Below are 19076 nucleotides of genomic sequence, written 5' to 3' on the forward strand. Positions count from 1 at the left end.
TCACTAATAAATACGAGAATTTATTTGGCACCTGATGGCAATACATCCTGGCAGTGGGAACTGGAAAGGTTGTCATCCAGATACGACTTCCATGAGATGAGGACCCAATATAGGACTTGGCCACATGTCTCCGATCCTCCTGGCTCACAGAACAGTATTCACTGAGCACCTGAAGTGCTGACTGGATACAAGCCGAGCACGGCGCCAGGCACGGGGGACACGTGGAGAAGTTGTCACACATGTGACATGTGTCTTCAGGAGCTAACACCACCAGTGGATAAAACAACACACAAGAACAAACACCAAACTGTGTGTATTATCAAAAAGTAGTCTTCTACCTATGGTTGCTTGCTTTCTCCCTTTCTTCCTTCAGCAAACATTTACTGAAGACCTACTATGTGCCAGGCACTGGATACATACTGGTGAACAAAAGAGACAAGGTTTTGGCCCTGATGGAGCTTACAACCTAGTAGAGGAGACAGGAATGAACAAGTGAAGCAAGCCAATATATCATGATAGAGTGTGAAAAGTATAATATAATGGAGGGATCAAGCAGGACACAGTGATAAAGAAACATAGAAGGCCATTTAGAGAAAACGGCTTGGGAGGCCTCCAGAAGAAAGAGGCATTTCAGCTCCAACTTGAGGAATAAGCAAGCCACCGAGAGCGGTGAGGAGTGGCGCTCAGCAGACCCCGAGAGTGGTTCAGGAAAGGAAAGAGCTCAGAACGTTGGAAACTGAGGAAGCCCCTGGGGCTGTCGCTTAAGAGAAAAAGCAGCACGTAGTGAGGTTTGGGGGGGAAGGCAGGGACCCTGTTGGCCAAGTTCCTGGAGCTTGGATTTTATGTGAGGTGCAGGAGGAAACCAAAGGGTTCCAAACAGGGCAGTAACGTGATCAGATTTCTATTAAAAAATCCCAAACCAAAACCTGTCATACAGACATTAGATTGGAGCGAGCAAGAATGGAAGTAAAAGAGAAAGGCTCCAAGAACAGGCACGTTTCATATAAGCACAGACAAAAAAGGCTTCCAAGGGAAACAAGTAACATGGATAGCAATACGACAACGGCCTCCTGGCAACAGACTCAGTTGGAAGGGGACATAGGGCATATACAAAATCAAAAGGGGATTTAATACTGAAACAGAAAGCAGGAGCAACGTACATCATCACATCTTTGAGCAGCCAAATAACCCAATTGAGTAGGATTTTAGACAGATTTCATGGCAGCAGTAAACAGGATGAAATGATGGAAAAGAGGGGAAAACGAAAGGGACACTTCATAGGAAGAAATAGAAGAGCAGGTGGCAGCTTAGAGTATGAGGAAGCATACCAGCCTTATCGGCCTCTGCTGGCACTCTGCCAGGCTCGTTTCAGCAACAACACTCAGAGAAAGAACTAATGAATAGATCTTTGGAACTTGCACGGCAAAGATCGACCAGTTCCAGACACAGGCATCCAAACACTCCCCTCTGCTGAAAGCCTGGACCCTCTGAGTCCAAAGGAGCCCCAAGGGGCACTGAGAAGACTGTCCCATCAGCGGGTGGCCTTGCCACACGGAAGGAATGCACAGGTCGTTTCCGCACACTCAGCACCCGCGTCTCTAATCCTGTTTGCTCTTTCAAAGCCAAATGAAAAATGCCTGCATTACATTAGGACGCCTTCCAAACTCACTCTGGGACAAAAAGGGTTGGGATATGAAAGGAAAGACAGATGACCACTGAGCTATCTTAGCTAACGTAATAAAAGCAATGACCAACCTGCCATCTACAAACGCCTCGGGGCAGGAAGTGAGCACACACTTTGAGGAAACCCACATGCCCTCTCCCCATAGACACCGCATTCACAACATCTTTTGCCAGGCTCCTGGCCAAACGCTCCTGGCAACCAGTCCAGCCAGGGCCGGCTCCACAGGGAGAGTGTCACACAGCAGCCGGCCTGCAGTCCCAAACCCAACGGAGGCAACGGGCATGTGAAACCTGCCCGGGAGACTCCCAATCCCTGAGGGGGAAGAACAGAAACCGTAATCCTGAAAAGGCTCCATCATGCCTCCTGTGATCCAGTGGCCTCAATCTGGCATGAATGACAGGGAGGTGGCATCACGTGGGAGGGTGTCCTGGGAACAGATAGAGGTGACGGCACAGAGTGCTACAGTACTCAGACATCTCCTTGCACCGGTGGAACTCCGTGCCAGGGGCGTAGCCTTCTCGCTCCTTGATAAGTGCATTCACCTGGAAAGGTAGAAACCAAGGGTCCGACGTCTGAGAACCGGGTGTTCTCATGATACCGGCAGCACAAGAGGAAGAGCGGAGAGGGTGAAAAATAGTGCAAGGGAGGAGGAAGGGGGAACACGGTGGGAGGGAGGTGCAGAAGGCTCACGGAGCCGGACGGAACGCCTTACCTTCACAAGCATGTCGGCCACGTGCATGTCACAAGCCCTCTGAGAGAACACTTGAGCGAGGGCCTCAATGTACCAGGAGCCCCGTTTGGTATTACGCATGGCAGCCGTCCCTGCAACCAGGAAGCAGTAGCCCGTGTCAAGGTCGTGGGACACCCTGAACTAGACTTTCATGGCACCTTGGACCCTCCCCGGCCAGAAAGCCCTGCACGAAAAGGTGCAAGAGTGTAACATTTGGCTTATGCTTCTGGAACTCCGAATACCTTTGAGGCAGGCGTAACCACAGATCATGTCTGAGCGAGTGGGCAGCCTCGTCTTCAGCAAGTCCTCTCGACCAGCATCAGCCTCCTCGCACCCAGGGGACGGGGCGTGGTTCTTTCCGTCTTGCTGGTCGACCCCACGGTCTGTTTCATCTGTAGGAAGGCAGACAGAATGGACAAGGATGTTATTTCCTCCCATCTCTCTTGGGCCCGTCACAGGCAAGCCCAAATTCCCTTTACGACCTTTACTGGGAAGAGCCGTTTCCAGCTATTGCCTCCAACCTATGTTTGATGAATTAAGAAAACAAACCAAAAAAATCGTTACTCCCATGCCTCCCCCAGAAGGCATCTGTCACTCAGGGGGTACACACATCCAGTCTGAGCTTTGTCCATTCTGTGTGAGACAGGGAACGTGCTGAATCCAATACTCCTTATAAAGAGCTAAAAATTGTCTGTCCGTGATTTATTTGTTCACGGAACAATGTACCTGGAAGCCACAGTGCTTTTTATTGCAATGTACAACAAAATATTGATATTTTGGCTTTTATGATAAAAGGAAAAACAAGTTAACAAGCCCAAAGTATGATTACTACATGTATGCTGTATAAAAGTCACAACCTCAAATCTGTGTATCGACAAACAGGTTTAAAACTAAGCATGACCAGATGTTTCCAAGGCATTTTTGGTATTTTTAAATCACTTACTTGTTTATTAATGTCATAAGCCAAACTGTAGCAGGCATCCAAGATTTAAGAGACATTTAAGGAGGAAAAACTTAAAATTGGGATAATTTGACTATTTTGTCCTATACAATCAAAAAAGAACACTATTATTTCATTTTAGCAGTAGTTTCTCAAAATAACCTGAGCACACTCCCAACCTCTTGACTCAGGCCTTGCCTACCCCCAGACATATTCTTATGTTGATACTGTTTCATTTTGGGGGTGGCAGGGGTGCTGTCGGTAGGAAAGAGAGATAGGGAGGACACACAGCTCATCACACCATAGATAGGAGTATGCTCTTTTACATTTCCTGCTCCATGCAACATTCAAGAGAGCCTAAAAGGAAAGTGAAGCTTGAAGAATGCTGGGGAAAACAACCGAGACTCGTCAATCCAATAAAAATTCATCAAGCAACTGCCATGTGCCAGGCACTGTTTTTAAGCCCTAGGGACATGGTGAAGACAAAAAGTCCCGCCCTCATGGAGCTCACACTCCAGCTAAGGAGCCAGTCAACTGGGGTGAGCGGTACTTTTACAGACATCAATCATATTAACTGAAATACAGTGGGAGACAGGAGAGCTCAAGTTTTCAAAGGAACAGCTGGCTACCGGTCACTCCCCTGAAGGATTTAATGGCAGAGAGAAGGTTCAGATTACCCCAGAAGAGAGCAACTTCTCCCTAGCCACGTCTAGCATTGCATATATCGCTGAATATGGGAGGAGACAATGATCGCTAATGTTTTTATTTCATTTTATTTTGCTGGCGACACCTCCCAAAGGAACAAGGCCAAGCTGACTGTTTCCCTCAGGAGAAAGGAAACTCCTCTCTTGCCTTCATGTCGCAGATCTATTAATCAATAAGTGTTATTGGCTCTTTCTTCACAACATCCTCCTATCTGTTATTTACATCACTGCTACAACTTTTTTAGGCAGGTTAATTTTTATCCGTTCATTCAGCATTTATTAAGTGCTACCATGTATCAGGCAGTGTTCCAGGCCTAGGAATACAGCAGGTGAATAAAAAAGTTCCTGCCTTCATGTACTCTTTTCTTCGTGCAGCTCCCTGCCATGGTAACTGTCCTAGGAAAAAAAACTCATCACATTATTTTTCTTAAGCTCCCAACAGTTCCATACTATTATCTGTTGAAGTCCATAATCTGAGTCGTGGCTAAAGGTTCATAATCAGCTGGCTCTACCTTATGTGGCTAGCTACATCTCACTATGTCCTTCTAGAAGCTCGTTTTTTTTTTCCCCGTTAGATGAGGGCATACTTCTGACTCAGCACACCATTTTTGGGGGGGTAGGGGGCATCCTTTTAATCTTGGTGTGCCTGTCATATTGTATTCCCCCTCTCCCCCTAAAATGCTCTATCTGCTATTCCACACCTATGTAAATCTTATCATTTTGGGTCCAACTTAAGTCTTATCCACAAAATCCGTTCAAACTAAGCTGAGTTAAAATGACTATTCCTTGCTGCCTACTTCTTCATATGTATAGTTTGTATCTCACTAATTTCAGCCTTGCTTACTTGAGGCCTTTGAACTATATTCAAGCTACTTCATGTATATTTGCTTTATTTTCCTACTAAATAGTAGGTCCCTTAGAGAGAGAGAAAAAGAGAGACCGACCACATTTGTTTTTGCTTTTGTGATTAGTAACTAATGTCGTCCCAGTCATATTGTAGGACCTTAATAAATGATATTCTTTGGTGACATTAGGAGGATAATAACATCATTAGCCTTTTACATTTGTTGATCACACAACAGATCAAAAAATTTTTTCCAATATTTTAAGTCACCTTTAAACCAAACAGCGCCCTGTGAGGGCACAGATCATGTTAGAACAGCCACAGCTGGCATTTTTTATGGATTTACTATGAGCCAGGCACTGTGCTAAGTAAGCCCTTCATACTCGTATGTATTAATTCATTTAGTCATGGCAACAACCCTGTGAAGTAGGCTTGATGATTATCTATATTTTACTTTGAGGAAGTGAAGGCGGAGGGACATCGAGTATCTTCTCTAACTTGACATAACTAGTCAGTGGTAGAGGCAGAAGTGGACTCCAAAGTTAGAGCTTTTTATTATTATTGCTTTGCTCCCGGATGAGCATGCCTGCGAGTCTTCTGCGCCTAGTCATGGAGTCCTGGATCTGAAAGGGGGAACGCAGACTGCATGCGAGAAAGAAGGGGATGGAAGCAGAGAACGGATGAAGAGGAAGAGTCAGGGCTGACCTGGGCTTCCGTACTGCTGTCCTGCATGGCGCACGGATGATGAAGAAGAGAAGAACGGAGGCAAGAATGGCAGGCTGGGTGAAAAGAGAAGCAAAAGGAGAAAGTGGGAAGGGAGAGGAGAGATGGAGAAAGGAAAAGAAGAAGGGGATAAAAGCGAGAGGAACGGGGACGGGAAGAAGAGACAGACAGAAAACCCGGAACTGGAAGGAGTAACAACAAAGTGCATCAGGGTTATGAATAAGCACAGAAACGTCGGCATCCTCAGCAAAGAGGGCAGAGACACTGACAGAGAGTCTTGAGAACAGCACATGGCGGTGCACACAGCTGATCAACCTGAGAGCCGTGGCTGCCCAAGTCCCAGCACACCCCATGCATTGGGAGACACTTACAGAGCAAGAGAGGCGGTGGCAGCAGTGAACAGAAGGAGGTGCCCAAGGGATCCAATAGCACCTGAGAGGAGCAAACAGCAAAGTGAGAGCTGGTGGGAGGCTGGCCAGGAGCCACCACCCAGGTGCTGCTTGGCCAGGGCACTCACCTCCACGGCAGGCCTGGATGAAGAACATTTTCGGCTTGTTCTGTAGACTCGGGCAGTTGGCATTGTCAAAGATCTGGAAAACCTCTTGCAGCTGCCAGAAAGAAAGGAGGGAGAAGGGAGGGTAAGCAGTCACTCAGACCTCCTAGCCCTACACCCAGCACAGGACCGGCAGGTCGGCCGGGGGGACGCGCCCGAGCCGGACTCACGTCGGTCACAGGACTACACGCACCTGAAGAAGTCTGCCGTCCACACCGTAGATGCCACCGTCCACGCCATGAGACAGGAGGGCCACTATGCAGGAGTCCGTGACACGGTGAGCGGGGAACCGGGCAAAATCCTGCAGTTTCTCTAGCATTTCCTAGAGGACAGACACCTGTTAGCCCTGTTCACTGTAGTCAGCACCAATATAAGCTTTTCTTTGGTGTCTGGACCCCCTGCGGATACGGACAAGCATGCTCAGATCGCTTCCATCAACTAGCGCATAAGAATGCACAGCGGGCCTTCCTCATCTGCGGGTTCCCAACTGCGGACTGAAAATACTGTTTCCTATCTGAGGTGGGGTGAATCTGCGGATGCAAAACCAGGGGATACAAAGGGCCCACTGCACATTTACTGAAAAAAATCTGCATATAAGTGGAGCCACGCCATTCAAACCCATGTTGTTCAAGGGTCAACTGTACTCTTTACTAGCTCACTGAGACTTAATTATATCAAAGACTTGAAAGTCTCCAACTTAATCTGAAAATGGAGTAACTGGCTCTATTGAAAAAGTATGTATAAGCCAACCACGACACTGGAAATCTTAAGGTAATAAAAGATACCCAAAAGTCATTTATTTCGAGTATAACCTCAAGAGACTACACAAGTATGAATGCTCCTCCAAAGAGGACCATAATATAATTTAACATATAGCAGCTGAAATTAAGTTTGCGCGAAGAAGGAAATAAAAACATGGTTGGCACCTACTCACGAGCCTTCTAAACTGAAGAGAGATCATAGGTAAGTAAACTGAGGACAAGAAAGCCCAAAGTAAGAACACACACTTTCTAACTGAATTAATAAGACTAAACCATTCAATTAATGGGGATTAGTCATTTGGGAGAATTTTTCCAAAGGTAGCATCACTTAAAATAAGATTTGTAGATGTATTTCTGAAAAAATTACAGTACTTCTATAAATAGTCTCAACTCTTGTGTGTGTGTGTTTGGCTGGAGGACATAGGAGAAGAGAATAACCTGTGAACCCTCTGAAATTACATGCAAAATTTTGTGGGCCACTCATTTTCCTGGAATGACCCATAACTTGTTCCTACATTCTCAAAGCAGTCTATGACCCAAATTCAAGTTAAAAACCAATACCACATGGTAAGAGAAAACTTGCCACTGAAAACGTCTCTTATTCCCTCATATGTGTAAACTGTAATTCTATAACGAGCAACCTCATGAGGGAGATGCAAAGAGAAGAGGCTTGATGACAAAGAGAAAAACTGGACGCCTACGTGAGCAGTGAGTACCAGTGTGCTCTCCAGCCCCATCCAGGGAAGAGTATCTTCTAAGACTATATACTATTTCCAGTTTGTAAATGGAATTATCTCTAAAGTCAAGAAGGAAAAAACAGAGGATCTTAATTGTTTTGATTCTGTTTCTTTGCTCACCAAATAATTGTGTGATCAAAGTGCTGAGTTTCTTGAGAGGTTCTACCAGGAAGAAAGTACTTTGTGCAGGTGCCCAATGCACCAAATTATCATACTCATTGCGATTACCTGCTCGTAACTATATCTCAGAGTTTGGCTACTGTCAGAAACTAGTTCTGCAATAATCTCCTCCCATTTCTGAGTCTCCACAGCTGAGGATCAGGCTACACGAAGGACTATATCCGAGGGCTCAGGCCTAAACCGTTTGCTCTCGTTACTCTAAATTTCTCTCTCAAAGATCTCGTACCTTCTCATTAAGTATTTTTCCTTACCCAGGTAATTCCCAAATTTACATCTTTGCTCCTGACTTCCTCTCAGGGCCTCAATTCCTTAATTTTTCCATCGTCCTCTATAGGTACTCATTCAATCACCAAGCACTGAAAGTACTTCCTGCCATTAGACTATTTTCACACACATTCTTTCCCACACTTACTGGTCCACTAACCTGCCCAGGCCCTCATCATGTCTGACTGGCATTATAATATTAACTCCAAACAGGAGTCTCTGCTGCTCGTCCCTACTCCATTCTTTACAATGGTGTCATATTCATCTTCCTGAATCATCACTGTGAATGCACCACCTTTGTGTTCAAGAATTACTATGATGTTCTACTGTCAAAACGAGGACGTCCAGTTCCTTTGGGAAGACACCCAAGGAAGGCGCTGTGCACCCTGTTCCCTGTATCTCCAATCTTGTTGGCTCTCCTCTGCTCTAAGCGTGTGGCGTGCCCCCTTGGGCCCAAATGTCACACACACATTTCTCGTCCACACGTGTCCTTCTTGCCTAGAATGCGTTCCCCACTCCTCTCTGCTTTAGTAGCTTCTATCCTTCCAGGCCAGCTCAAGTCTCACATCCTCCATTTATGTTTTCGACCACATCTACCCAGGCGATTCTTTACTTCTTCCTCTTAACGACTGTAGAAGACACTGTCTCTAATCCTGCTGGGTCCTTGGGAATATAAGGGGACATACTTCCTTTTTTGCTGATGTCAATACTTTCTTATGTATCTGAGGTCCCTTGAACTCAAGGTCCACATTTTTTGAAATCTCTGATACCTAATATAGTTCTCCCCATTTTAAGGTACTCAAAACTTAATGCCACTGCAATTCCAGTTATAGAGCAATGGAACCAGAGAATGAGAATCCAACAGGTCCTTGACCAGGTTTAGCATAAACAGGAATGGTGTTTGTCAAGTGGGGTCCTAAGTCCATCAAATCTGCTGTCTCTGAAAAACAATAATACACAGCTGACTTGGTGATTCACGATTGTATCTTTCACTATCATCAATGTAAGCTCCCTTATCGACTACATACAATTTAGAAAACCAGGACATAATAAATTCCTAGTAAAAGGAATGACTGGACCAAAACCTGTAAGAAAACATGGAGTATTCACTTTCTTAAGTGACTGTCTAATAGGATTCCTTCAGGAGGAATTACGGCTGATATCCCACTTGTATTATCTTCACGCCCAGCAGGCCTCAGGGGAAAGCGTATAACCTACTTATACTGGTGACTAAAGCAGCTGTTTCAGCCATGGTTTTGAAGCAAGGGCGGGTTTACGTCTTTGCATGGGCTGTCACTGGAAAGCTGGCAAAACAGCATGTAAAGAATAATCTGAGTATCTACTGTGGAAACCAGCCTTACCAAAAGTATATCAAATACATACTTTCCTCACAGAAGCAAGCCAGGTGAGAGACAGAGACCACAGACAATGTTGAAGCCGAAACAAAGACCTCCCCACCCCACCAACCTCAACAGATTAAAGGGAATCTCCTAGAAACATTCCTCTTACCACTGACTTTCCCAAAGGCGAGTTTAGGAAAGTACTATTATTCTGGAATCAAAATGAAGCACTATTAATAGTATCATTTCACCAACAGGCTATTGTCAATTTCAAAGCAGAAACACCTAAAGGAAACAAAGTCAGTAACATATGCTTTATAATCGAGGTTAACGGAATAGCCCATCAGGAAAATGCTTACGATCTGCAGGAATCTAGTTCAGAAGTAATCTACCTTAAGATCTGCCTTGTGGCCACACAACTGATAAAAATAAGGAATTTTTCCATGTTCATTCATTAAACTGTCACAAAATGGTTAGAAGGGCAATTGCAGCGAACTTTCATGTGTAAGAATTTTATCTGCCAAAGCCATCTTTACAACCATAACCGCTCTCCTGTTTTTATTAACCAAGTAAATGTCCTGTGTAGTCCTGGCTTAGAAATATCTTCCTGAGTGACTGGGAATCAAGTTGCCGAACACAGAAAAGTGAGAACCCAGCCCTGGACTTTCATTTCTCAGGGAGAGGACAGCTACCCTGAGAAGCAGCTGCCTGGCCCTACCTAGTCGTTGTTGTTCTTTTTAAGCTACACTGCAAAGCGGGAGGCAGAACAGAATGAGTAAAAAGGGAAGGAGAGGATCTAACTCTAGTACGACACATCCCCGGAGGGAGAGCAGCAGATGTAAGAGCAGATGTTTCTGGCCCCAGTGTTGCCCGGCCCTCTAATGTACACGGCAGCGTTTCCTGCCTCCTGTACCTGTGCCGTCTGGTCAAGGAGAACGTGGACTTTGTAGCCCAAGAGCTTGAAGAGGGCGACTAGAGTGCTGTGGTCCACATCCCCTCCAGAACGAAATTCCAGGTCTTTCTCTCCAGTGAAGTGCACATTGCTTAGCACCAGGGCCAGGCCGCGAGGCTGAGACTGCAACCTATAGGCCTGGGGAGGGGACGTCAATTAGACCATGAGCGTCCTGAGGACAGAAACTATGCCTCCCCCAGCAGATGAGACATTTCAGAACACAAAGACATAAATTCTTCTTCTGAACCCCACCAGGTCAAAAGAGAGAAATGCCCACAGGAGACGTGCCATCAGCAAAGACCTCCTGACTAATAAAGGAGGGAGGAAATGTATATGCAAACTACGTTTAGATGCCAGGAAGGGCATCGCATTTCCCAGCTCTTATTCTCTTGCCACTCTGCAAGACTCACCAGCTGATAGTGTGTTTGATAAAACTCAGGCGTGCAAGGCGTCACCTGAAGGCTGGACGGACCATCTCCGTTGTCTAAGGGCTGTTCCACAGTATCTGGGGCACAGAAAGCCAGAAAGCTAGCATATAATCTACCCATCAATCCTAGTGCTTCATTATAACTTCAGGCATCCTTTGGTACTGGGGTTTCAATAATTACTGGTCTTGCATTCCACTAATTTGTAAGATCCTCGAGGGAAAAGAGCCTGTTTATTCATTTAGCCTGTATTCAGTAAGTGCTAAACCTACTGAATGACTGAATGAGATAGATAATAAAAGCCTTGTTCTCATCAGGAAGCAGTTCAATCAGCAGGCTAGTGGCCCATAATGTAGTCTGTTCTCATTCTAAAATAACTTAGTTTTATACAGACAGGCCAATTGCAGGAGCTTTATACAGACAGGCCAATTGCAGGCAGGGCTGGAAAACAGTTGCTCCAAGGGCCAATTGCCATTAAAAAAAAAATCTGTGATGGAAGGCAAATAGGCCTAAGCAATACCCCGTCTACACTGCCCTGCTAGTCCCTAATAAAGTCAGTGAGGGAACTGTTCCCCAGATGAGAGAAAATGGGTATCACGCTAGGACAGTCAGATACCAGTCAAGGAAAGGGACAGCAATCTGTGGGACCTATTTTAGCCTAGCAATTCTCACCTGCAGACAGGCGGAGCTTCTTGTGAGAGGGACAGGACTCACACACCGGGAAAGGGACACTCAAGTCGTAGTCACACCTCAACTGTAAGAAATCAGGACCCCCAGGCCAGGACTTAGGGAGATGGTCCAGGCCAAATACAACAAAAATCTAGTCTCCCCACCCTCCTTCTCAAAAATGCCATTCCCACCAAACTAACCCTTCTCAACACACCCCCGTCTTGGGCTCCATACCGGTGGGAGTACATGCTGAAGACCCGAGAGGGTTGTGAGCAACAGATCCTCCAGGTGACCCTGCTTGGTCGCTCTCAGGGCCACACAGAAGGCATCAAAAGCCTGGGGACCCCTCTTGGGCAGCAAGTTGAGGAGCTCCACATTCTGGCTGAAACTGCCCACTTTGGCCTATGATACAAGAACGAAACATGAAATCATACTTACTTATCTAGCTATCATTGTATTTCTCCAGATGAGCTTCCTAAAAATGGCACCATCCATCTCAAGAATTCCCTTTATCGGCAAAACATGCACGGGTGACACCCTTCCTGTAATTCTTGAACCACATCTGTTTTCTGCTAACCGCTCTGGGGCAGGAGGGTATTTCCATTGGCTGAGGAAGGCCCTGCCTCCTTTTCCCACTTTATCATATTCTGCTCCTACTTCTACAGCCAATTTACTTGGCTTTCCTCTTTTGCCTCGAGATACCTGAATGTGCTCCCTCATTTCCAAGGTGATGATGTCTTTCTCCAGCAGATGTTCTAAGAGTTCACCCAGCAACAGCTGTTTGGCTAGCACCACTCGGTTCTTTTTTAGAGCTTCCTGATGGTCAGGATGCATGCCACAAACTCCCAACATCCTACAGATAAAAGGCAGAGAGAAAGACTGTGAAGTGCAAGATTTGGTACAGAAGAGTAGAGTGGAAGAGGCGTGGGCGGGAAGAACAGAAAGAACAGGACTTACAATAACCAAGATCACGTACATTTTATTGCATCTGGTTAAAATCAAAGGATTAAGCAGTAACACACTGACCCTAAGAAAATTATGTATGTAATTCTTTACTGAGTATGTTCAACTGAGAGCATCACCTGAGACAGATGGTCTGTCTAGAGGAGGGAAATCTCTGTCTTGACAAAGATAACATACACACAGCAAGCACACATGTATTCACGAGAAGAAACATTCCTCTGACAGACGAATTTCAATTAGGAGGCTACTCCAGAAAACATTTCACATTATTTATCTAGGCTGCTGAAAGTGATATAAGTTTAACATCATCCTGGGTGAGGAATAAAATCATTTGACACACTGGCAAAAACTCAAACCAATGGCCAGCTTTAATAGAAAATAAATGAGACAGACACACAGACACATACTCTGTCTAGCCTACTTATAACAATTGTAACTATGGCTTTTAAAGTTTTAAGACTTTAAAAGCCATAGGACAAAATGACAGTAGAAATGATAATGAATCCTGTAAGAACGGGGTAAGTAGAAAGTATGACAGAAAATCACAGTAGACAAATACCAATGACAAACACAATCACCATCCCTTGAGATCAGTTAGAAGTAATGCACATACAGGATAAATTATTTTGGTAATTTAGTTTACTAGGGATGTCTTAATTTCAAGGATTCCTTAGTTTTGCTATTGCTTTGGAAAGAGATCAATTTCTGTTTATGAACCAAAAGAATCCCATTTCCAATGTATATCATCTATGTGCCTAGTTTATATAAATCCAGAGCTCGCCAGCCTGCTTAGCCAGTGTCCAAATATATGACAACTGTAAGGGCCTGATGGTAGTGAGAAAGGAATATGGTAATAGCTTCAGTTTATAATTTAAAAACCTATCCAAAAGATGCATTCTGATTTCAAAGATGCTAAAATGTGCATCTTAGAATCAGTGAAACACCATGCATCTAAGGATGTACTTAGCTTAACTCTAGGTTAGAGGAGAGAAAAGCAGAGTCTCGGAAGAGCTGAGAGAGACCCAAAAAGACAGCATGTGGGATCCTAAAGCAGAGGAAGTGATCAGGAAAACATTCCCAGGATTGGAAGCAGCTAACTTAGGTTAAGTTTCGGTTTGGAACAGTGCTGGTCCATTTTAATTCTTGTTACCCCAAAACTTCAGGAAAACCTGCTACAACATCACAATCTAGAGAAATCAAAAACCCCATTTAAAATCACCTTAGAACAGACCAAAGCAGTAATAATGATGACATGTGAACTCCGGTAAAAAGAAGTGATACTAGGCCAACCACGAGATAACATCGCATGCAGCTGGATGCTATTTCCTTAGCATACATACCAAAGGCAGAGCAGGTTTACCTGCTCGGTTTCTTCCCCTGGTTTACCAGAGTATTTTTTTCTCATTAGAACTTTCTCCTTCCAGTAGATAAGCTGTAACAGATCGCCCCAGTTGCCTTAATTATGCACAAAGCTAAACGACCAAACTTCTTGTTTTGATTTGAAAAAAGTGTATTGTTTTCTTGTCCCTCGCTTTGACGAAAAGTTACCCTTTGAACGGTCCTTTTGATGTGAACAGATGTTTTGTAGAACAAAAATCTAAGGACTAATTTTAAACTTACAACATTCCACTTTTGTAATTCGTTTTCAATTGTTTGATGTATAGTAGTAAGAACAACTGTAACCTAGTTTTAAGAGAAACCAGTGCTTTCTTTTAGTTCAACTGTATTTCCCTTGTTATTTCAAAAGACTTTATCAAGTTTAGTTTGTTGCAACAGTCATTTTCTTGGGACCAAGTTCGAGTGCAAAGCCATTTGTAAAAGGCTTTGCCATACTTATTTTAATATTGTCTGCTGCTAACTTTTGATGAATAAAAACCTAAAAAAAAACCCCAAAACTTTCTCCTCCCTTGGTTCTCTTGACACCATTCTTTAGGTCTCTGCCCACTACATTCCACTTCCCTCCAGAGAACCTTCCCCCTACCCCCAAAGAACCTGTTCCTAGTCTATCTTATCCTACTCACAATTCACTAATTGACTCCCAGTTAACTGTCACGTTTCAGATTTGAATATTCAATAAAAAGCTCCTTAGGTTTCGTCTGAACCATCATCGCTTCTCCACACACTTGCTCTTTCCTGTATTCCACATTATGTGGAGAGACTCAAAGGTGCACTTTCCAAAGTAAACACAATCATCTAGAACTTTAGGGCACATCTGGAAGGGGAAAAAGGGCGGGGAAAAAGGACACAAAGAGAGTTCTTCAGTCTTGATTCTCTGTCCTTATGCAGGTTCCAGTTCTGAGGTCTTAAATTAATCTTCTGGGTCTGGACCAGGAGGCATTTAAATATATCATCCTGGGTGATGTCTGCCATTACAAGATTTAACTGGGGCAGAGAAGGAGACACACTAGGTGCCTGGGGAAACTCCCTGTCCTTTCAAAGTACTCAAATCCCAAAGCCTGTATTGACTGCTTTGCAAATCTGGTCATTATACCCAAGCACTACCGGTCATGATATATTCAATCCAAATCAAATGCACATCAGGCAGAATTCCCAGGTCTGCAGGTCTCATCAGTTTTTAAGGCTAGAGTATAATTCCTCCTAAAGGAAGAAAGGGAAAGATTCTCTTAAAGACTTAAAGATGGAGAATTTTAAGAGAAGCCGAGATTTGGCAGGACTGGAAAGAGCCCCCCTGGGTTGGACGAATCGAAGCTGGGCAGCCTTTGCTCAGGAGGGACAAGGCCGAGAAGAGGCCCGCCCGACCGGGCGCCCCTTGGGGGCGCATCCCGGCCTCCGGGCCTCGGCAGGAAACGCGAGCTTCCAGGCTCTTCAAGGGGAGGGGGCGCCAGGGCCACACGCTTGGAACCCCGATCTCCCTCCCTGGGCCCCACTATGGACCCCTGGGACCTTCCGCCACTCACCTGCGTCCCCTGTCAGCGGTCATCAGATCCTTTTGCTGGAAGGCGGGCCGGGAGCTTGCGATCGGCGTCGCCATTTCTCGCTTTTCCCGGGCTGTGAGCGGACCGCCCACAACCCAAACACACCGACAGCCGCCGCGTCCTCGGCATCCCAGCCCCGTCCGCCGAAGCACAACGCGCCTGCGCCCTACCGCCCTTAGCACCACCCCTACACCAGGCTGCCCCGCCCCTACTGTCGCCCGCGGGCGCGCGCGCGCGCAGAGCTTTCCGGCGGACGCGCGGGCCAATGGGGTGAGAGCGCGGTCGGCGGAAAAGGAAAAGGCGGGCACAGCGGGGGGATCCGCCCAGTCCTAGGCGGGGAATGCGATTGGTGGTCGGTTCCCGCGGAAATCACGGCCCGCTTCCCGGCCCCTCCCACGCCGCCTTCCCGGCCTATTGCAAGGGCGTTACGGAAACGGGTGTGGCCGGGCTTTTCATTTTATTGAACGGTTGGGGCAAGGGTTAGGAGGAGGCGGAGAGCGCGAGAAGGCGCTCGGCGGACACGCGCGCGGTGACTGAGAGCCTGCGTGGGGCGCGCAGCCCGGAGGGGTGGGGTGGGTCCGCGGTGGTTGAGCAGCTCCCGGTGGCTGAAACCTACACCACCACCGCAGCACCTGATTCCAATCCGGTGTTCTGTTGGGAGTTGAGGGACGGGGGAGGGACGGGGGCGGGCCGCGCTGGGGAAAGCTGGTAGCGGTCAGAGTGCAGGGGTGAGGCTGAAGCGATGACAGGCTGTGCGAGTGGCGCCAGCGCTTCACATTGGAGAGTCACGAGTATCGCCTTAGGTACTCCGCCAGCCTGCCTGGAAGCTCACGTTGTATCCCTGCTGACCCTCCTCTCCGCCCGTTCTCACACTGGGAGGTCTAACCTTGGGGCAGCTTTGCTCCACTGCTTCCCCCATTGGATGGGCAGGAACTGTTCCCACAGGGGCAGGGTCCGTCACAGCGTTGATTAGCTTTGCTCCTCTAGGAGGCTGAGCTTGCGCTTCACGCTCAGCCTGCCCTGTCTGCAGACGCAGCGGGTCCCCCATTCCGTCTCCGCCTCTCACTAGCAGTTGTCCAGAACGGAGACCGACACGTGCGGATGGCCTGGCTTCCTCTACCTTGTACTGAGAACACAGTGGGCTTTGGGATCAGAAAAGCCAGAGCTCAAATCGTTTTTATGCTATTTACGAGTACTGTGCCCCTGTGCAAGGAATCACTTTTCTGACCCTGGGACTCCTCATTTTTCAGTTGCAGGTAATAATACCTCACATGGCTGAGAGGCCTAAGTGACCTAATAGAGAGGCAAAGCACCTGGAACAGAAGCAACAGAGCTGTCACTTAAATGTTGTTTCTCTTCTTCATTCCCCAGATTCGGTGCATGACGACCTCATCTCACCCTCAGTTTAACTCCGGAAATATCGGATGTGGGGTAGGTTTCGGAATGTTGCCTGAATGTTGTCAACTACGACGGACTTACCATAAGCCTGACTCCTCTCTGGATTGAATTGCCCATTTGTTATGTCCGGTTCCTGACACCGAGCAGGCAGGCATTGGGAAATGTTGGTCAAATGAAGGAGTGGGTCTGGTGCAGAGAGATGATATATCCTGGGACACTCTGTTAGGGGGGTGTCCAGTTGTCATCATGGAAAACATTGTCATCATCAGGGTGACCAAAGCTGACATCATAGGCGGGGGGTGGAGTAAGAGGCTCCAGTTTGGGGATCGACTCCAATTTGGGGAGTGTCCCCAAGCTCTGCAGATCCGGAGCAGTGGACACTACTCGCGGTCCCCGAAGCCGCAGGCTGACGAGAGCTCCTCCAGGGCTTCCCCGGGTCATGGAGCCCTCTGAGCCCACTCGCCTCTCCAGTCTGTCTGTCCTGGGTCCCTCTGGATGGCTAGGCTGCCTGTCTACAAGTCCTGGGGGGATTTCAACACTGCTGTAGGGGGGTGGTTGATCCAACTCTTGCGGGGGGCACTGGGATTCTAACACCACGGCCTCTTCATAGGTGGGCACCTCAAAGGCTTCGTTGTCCCTGAGGGAGGAGAAATAAGGTCATTGGTGGCTTCCTGAAAGGAGTCCTTTTTCCGCTTTCTATCTACCACAAAGGACCCCTCCACAAGCCCGTGACCCCTCCTCTCGCTGATACCGGTGACAGAGGAAAGCAGAGCCTAAGAGACTAGAAGGACACGGGGAGCATGGATCCCCCGTGAAGTCCTGCAAGCCTGCCCACATCTTAACTCACCGTGCATTGCCGGAGGCCCCTGGGTTCTCCGTCTGCACTGATTGGAACACCTTTTTCAGAAAACAGGCCAGGAGGCAGGCACACGTGAAGAAGCCACCCAAGGTCAGAAAGAAATAAGCGACAGGGGCAATGTCTGGCTGTATGCCCAGCAGAGCCAGCCCCAGGAGGAAGGAGGTGCAGCACAGGTAGAGAAACAGCTTCTCCAGTCTTCCCCACCACTGGCTGAGCACCATGGCCCTTCCCCAGGCTCCTGCAAAAAGATACACAGCTGTTGTGTCTAAACTAGCAATTGGCAGCATGGCTGGGTCAGATTCCAAAGTAACCATATTAGACACCTTTCTGGATTTTAAGTCAGATGATTGGGTTTCAAATCAGATAAATGAGCAGCAGGGTCCTCTCCAGGCCAGTAATTCTTTTTAGGATCCCACTGTTGTCCCCGAGTATTCGTATATGTGGACTAGCCAGGAAACCAGCCCAGGAGTTCTGACTCCCAGCCCTCATGCCAGTTGACTGGGTCACAGTCCTGCCTTCCTTTCTCCTTCTTCCCTGTGGTCTCCCTTCCAGCTCTGCCTTTCAACACACACCATCCAGGATCCAGTCCTGGGTGGGCTCTGGGGCTTTGGGGTTCACTGGCACCCCTGGAATCCAGGTGATGGGGCAGGCCCTGCCCTTTCTCTGTTACTGCTCTTGCTGGACTCCACCCCCTAGCTTCCCAGTCAGAGACCCTCAGTATGACCCTGTTGGGGTGAGTAGGGAGGGAGGAAGCACCACTCACCCTGTCTGACCCCACCTTCCTATTTCCTCCTGTCAACCCATGCTCCAGTTGGAGGGAGAAAATGCGCAGAGGCCCACCACAGCCACAGGGACACAACTAAGTGAGAGAGAACCTTACAGACAAAGGCCTAGGGCGGTGACAGTGGCCCAGATAACTCCTGATCTCTTTACACCCCCCACCTCTGCCAGGGTCTCCCATCCTCTTCTGGCCCTAACGCAGTAAAGACAGATTTCTAGTTTCCTGCCTGGAGTTACCGCGGTTCCCTGGAGTTGCGTAGGGGCTGGGAGGTTGGTAGGGAGAAGCCTTTTCTTTCCTTTGCAACACAGCAGCAGCACCAAGGCAGCTGTATTCCAATACCAGCCTGTCAGGAGTTCCCTGAACTCTGAATAGCAAGGACTCACAGACTCTGCAGAGGGGCCAGCCCTCCCTCCACCCCAGCCCCAATCCCAGGACCCTCCCGCCCCTCTCACCGGCCTTAGGAGTTCCTCCCACAACTGTCTGGACCAGACTCCGCAGAAAGTGGGTTGTGGGGGGAGTCCGAGGAGGGGAGGAGGTGGAGCCCACTGGCCCCACCCTCTTTTCTGCCCCAATCCCTCAGTTCCTGCCCCGGCTCATTCTTCCCGTTTCTCGGTGCGGCTGACCTACCGCCGC

General features: G+C 47.5%; 2 protein-coding genes across 4 annotated transcripts; both read right to left on the bottom strand.

Annotated features, from left to right (window-relative positions):
- Window positions 1-15561, bottom strand: CASP2 (caspase 2). Of its 2 annotated transcripts, XM_033099140.1 has the most exons (11): window positions 15388-15561; window positions 12209-12359; window positions 11741-11908; window positions 11510-11591; window positions 10823-10917; window positions 10374-10550; window positions 6372-6500; window positions 6143-6233; window positions 2657-2806; window positions 2397-2506; window positions 1-2226 (listed from the first exon to the last, which is right to left on the bottom strand). In XM_033099140.1, exons 1-11 carry the CDS (start codon window positions 15459-15461, stop codon window positions 2095-2097), a joined length of 1359 nt encoding a protein of 452 aa, XP_032955031.1. In that variant the 5' UTR covers window positions 15462-15561; the 3' UTR covers window positions 1-2094. The 2 variants fall into 2 exon arrangements, with proteins under 2 accessions (XP_032955031.1, XP_032955032.1); XM_033099141.1 differs by lacking the exons at window positions 1-2226; window positions 2397-2506 and adding an exon at window positions 5997-6057 and having other exon boundaries at window positions 2690-2806.
- A 1432-nt stretch (window positions 15562-16993) lies between these two features.
- TMEM139 (transmembrane protein 139) lies at window positions 16994-19076 on the bottom strand. 2 transcript variants are annotated; one of them, XM_033099005.1, is made up of 3 exons: window positions 18896-19076; window positions 17651-17900; window positions 16994-17440 (listed from the first exon to the last, which is right to left on the bottom strand). In XM_033099005.1, the coding sequence occupies exons 2-3, from the start codon at window positions 17881-17883 to the stop codon at window positions 17026-17028; spliced, it is 648 nt and encodes a 215-aa protein (XP_032954896.1). In that variant the 5' UTR covers window positions 17884-17900; window positions 18896-19076; the 3' UTR covers window positions 16994-17025. The 2 variants fall into 2 exon arrangements, with proteins under 2 accessions (XP_032954896.1, XP_032954895.1); XM_033099004.1 differs by lacking the exon at window positions 18896-19076 and having other exon boundaries at window positions 17651-18881.

The sequence above is a fragment of the Rhinolophus ferrumequinum genome, chromosome 26, assembly GCF_004115265.2.
Source record: "Rhinolophus ferrumequinum isolate MPI-CBG mRhiFer1 chromosome 26, mRhiFer1_v1.p, whole genome shotgun sequence".
In the NCBI taxonomy this organism is placed as follows: domain Eukaryota; kingdom Metazoa; phylum Chordata; class Mammalia; order Chiroptera; family Rhinolophidae; genus Rhinolophus; species Rhinolophus ferrumequinum.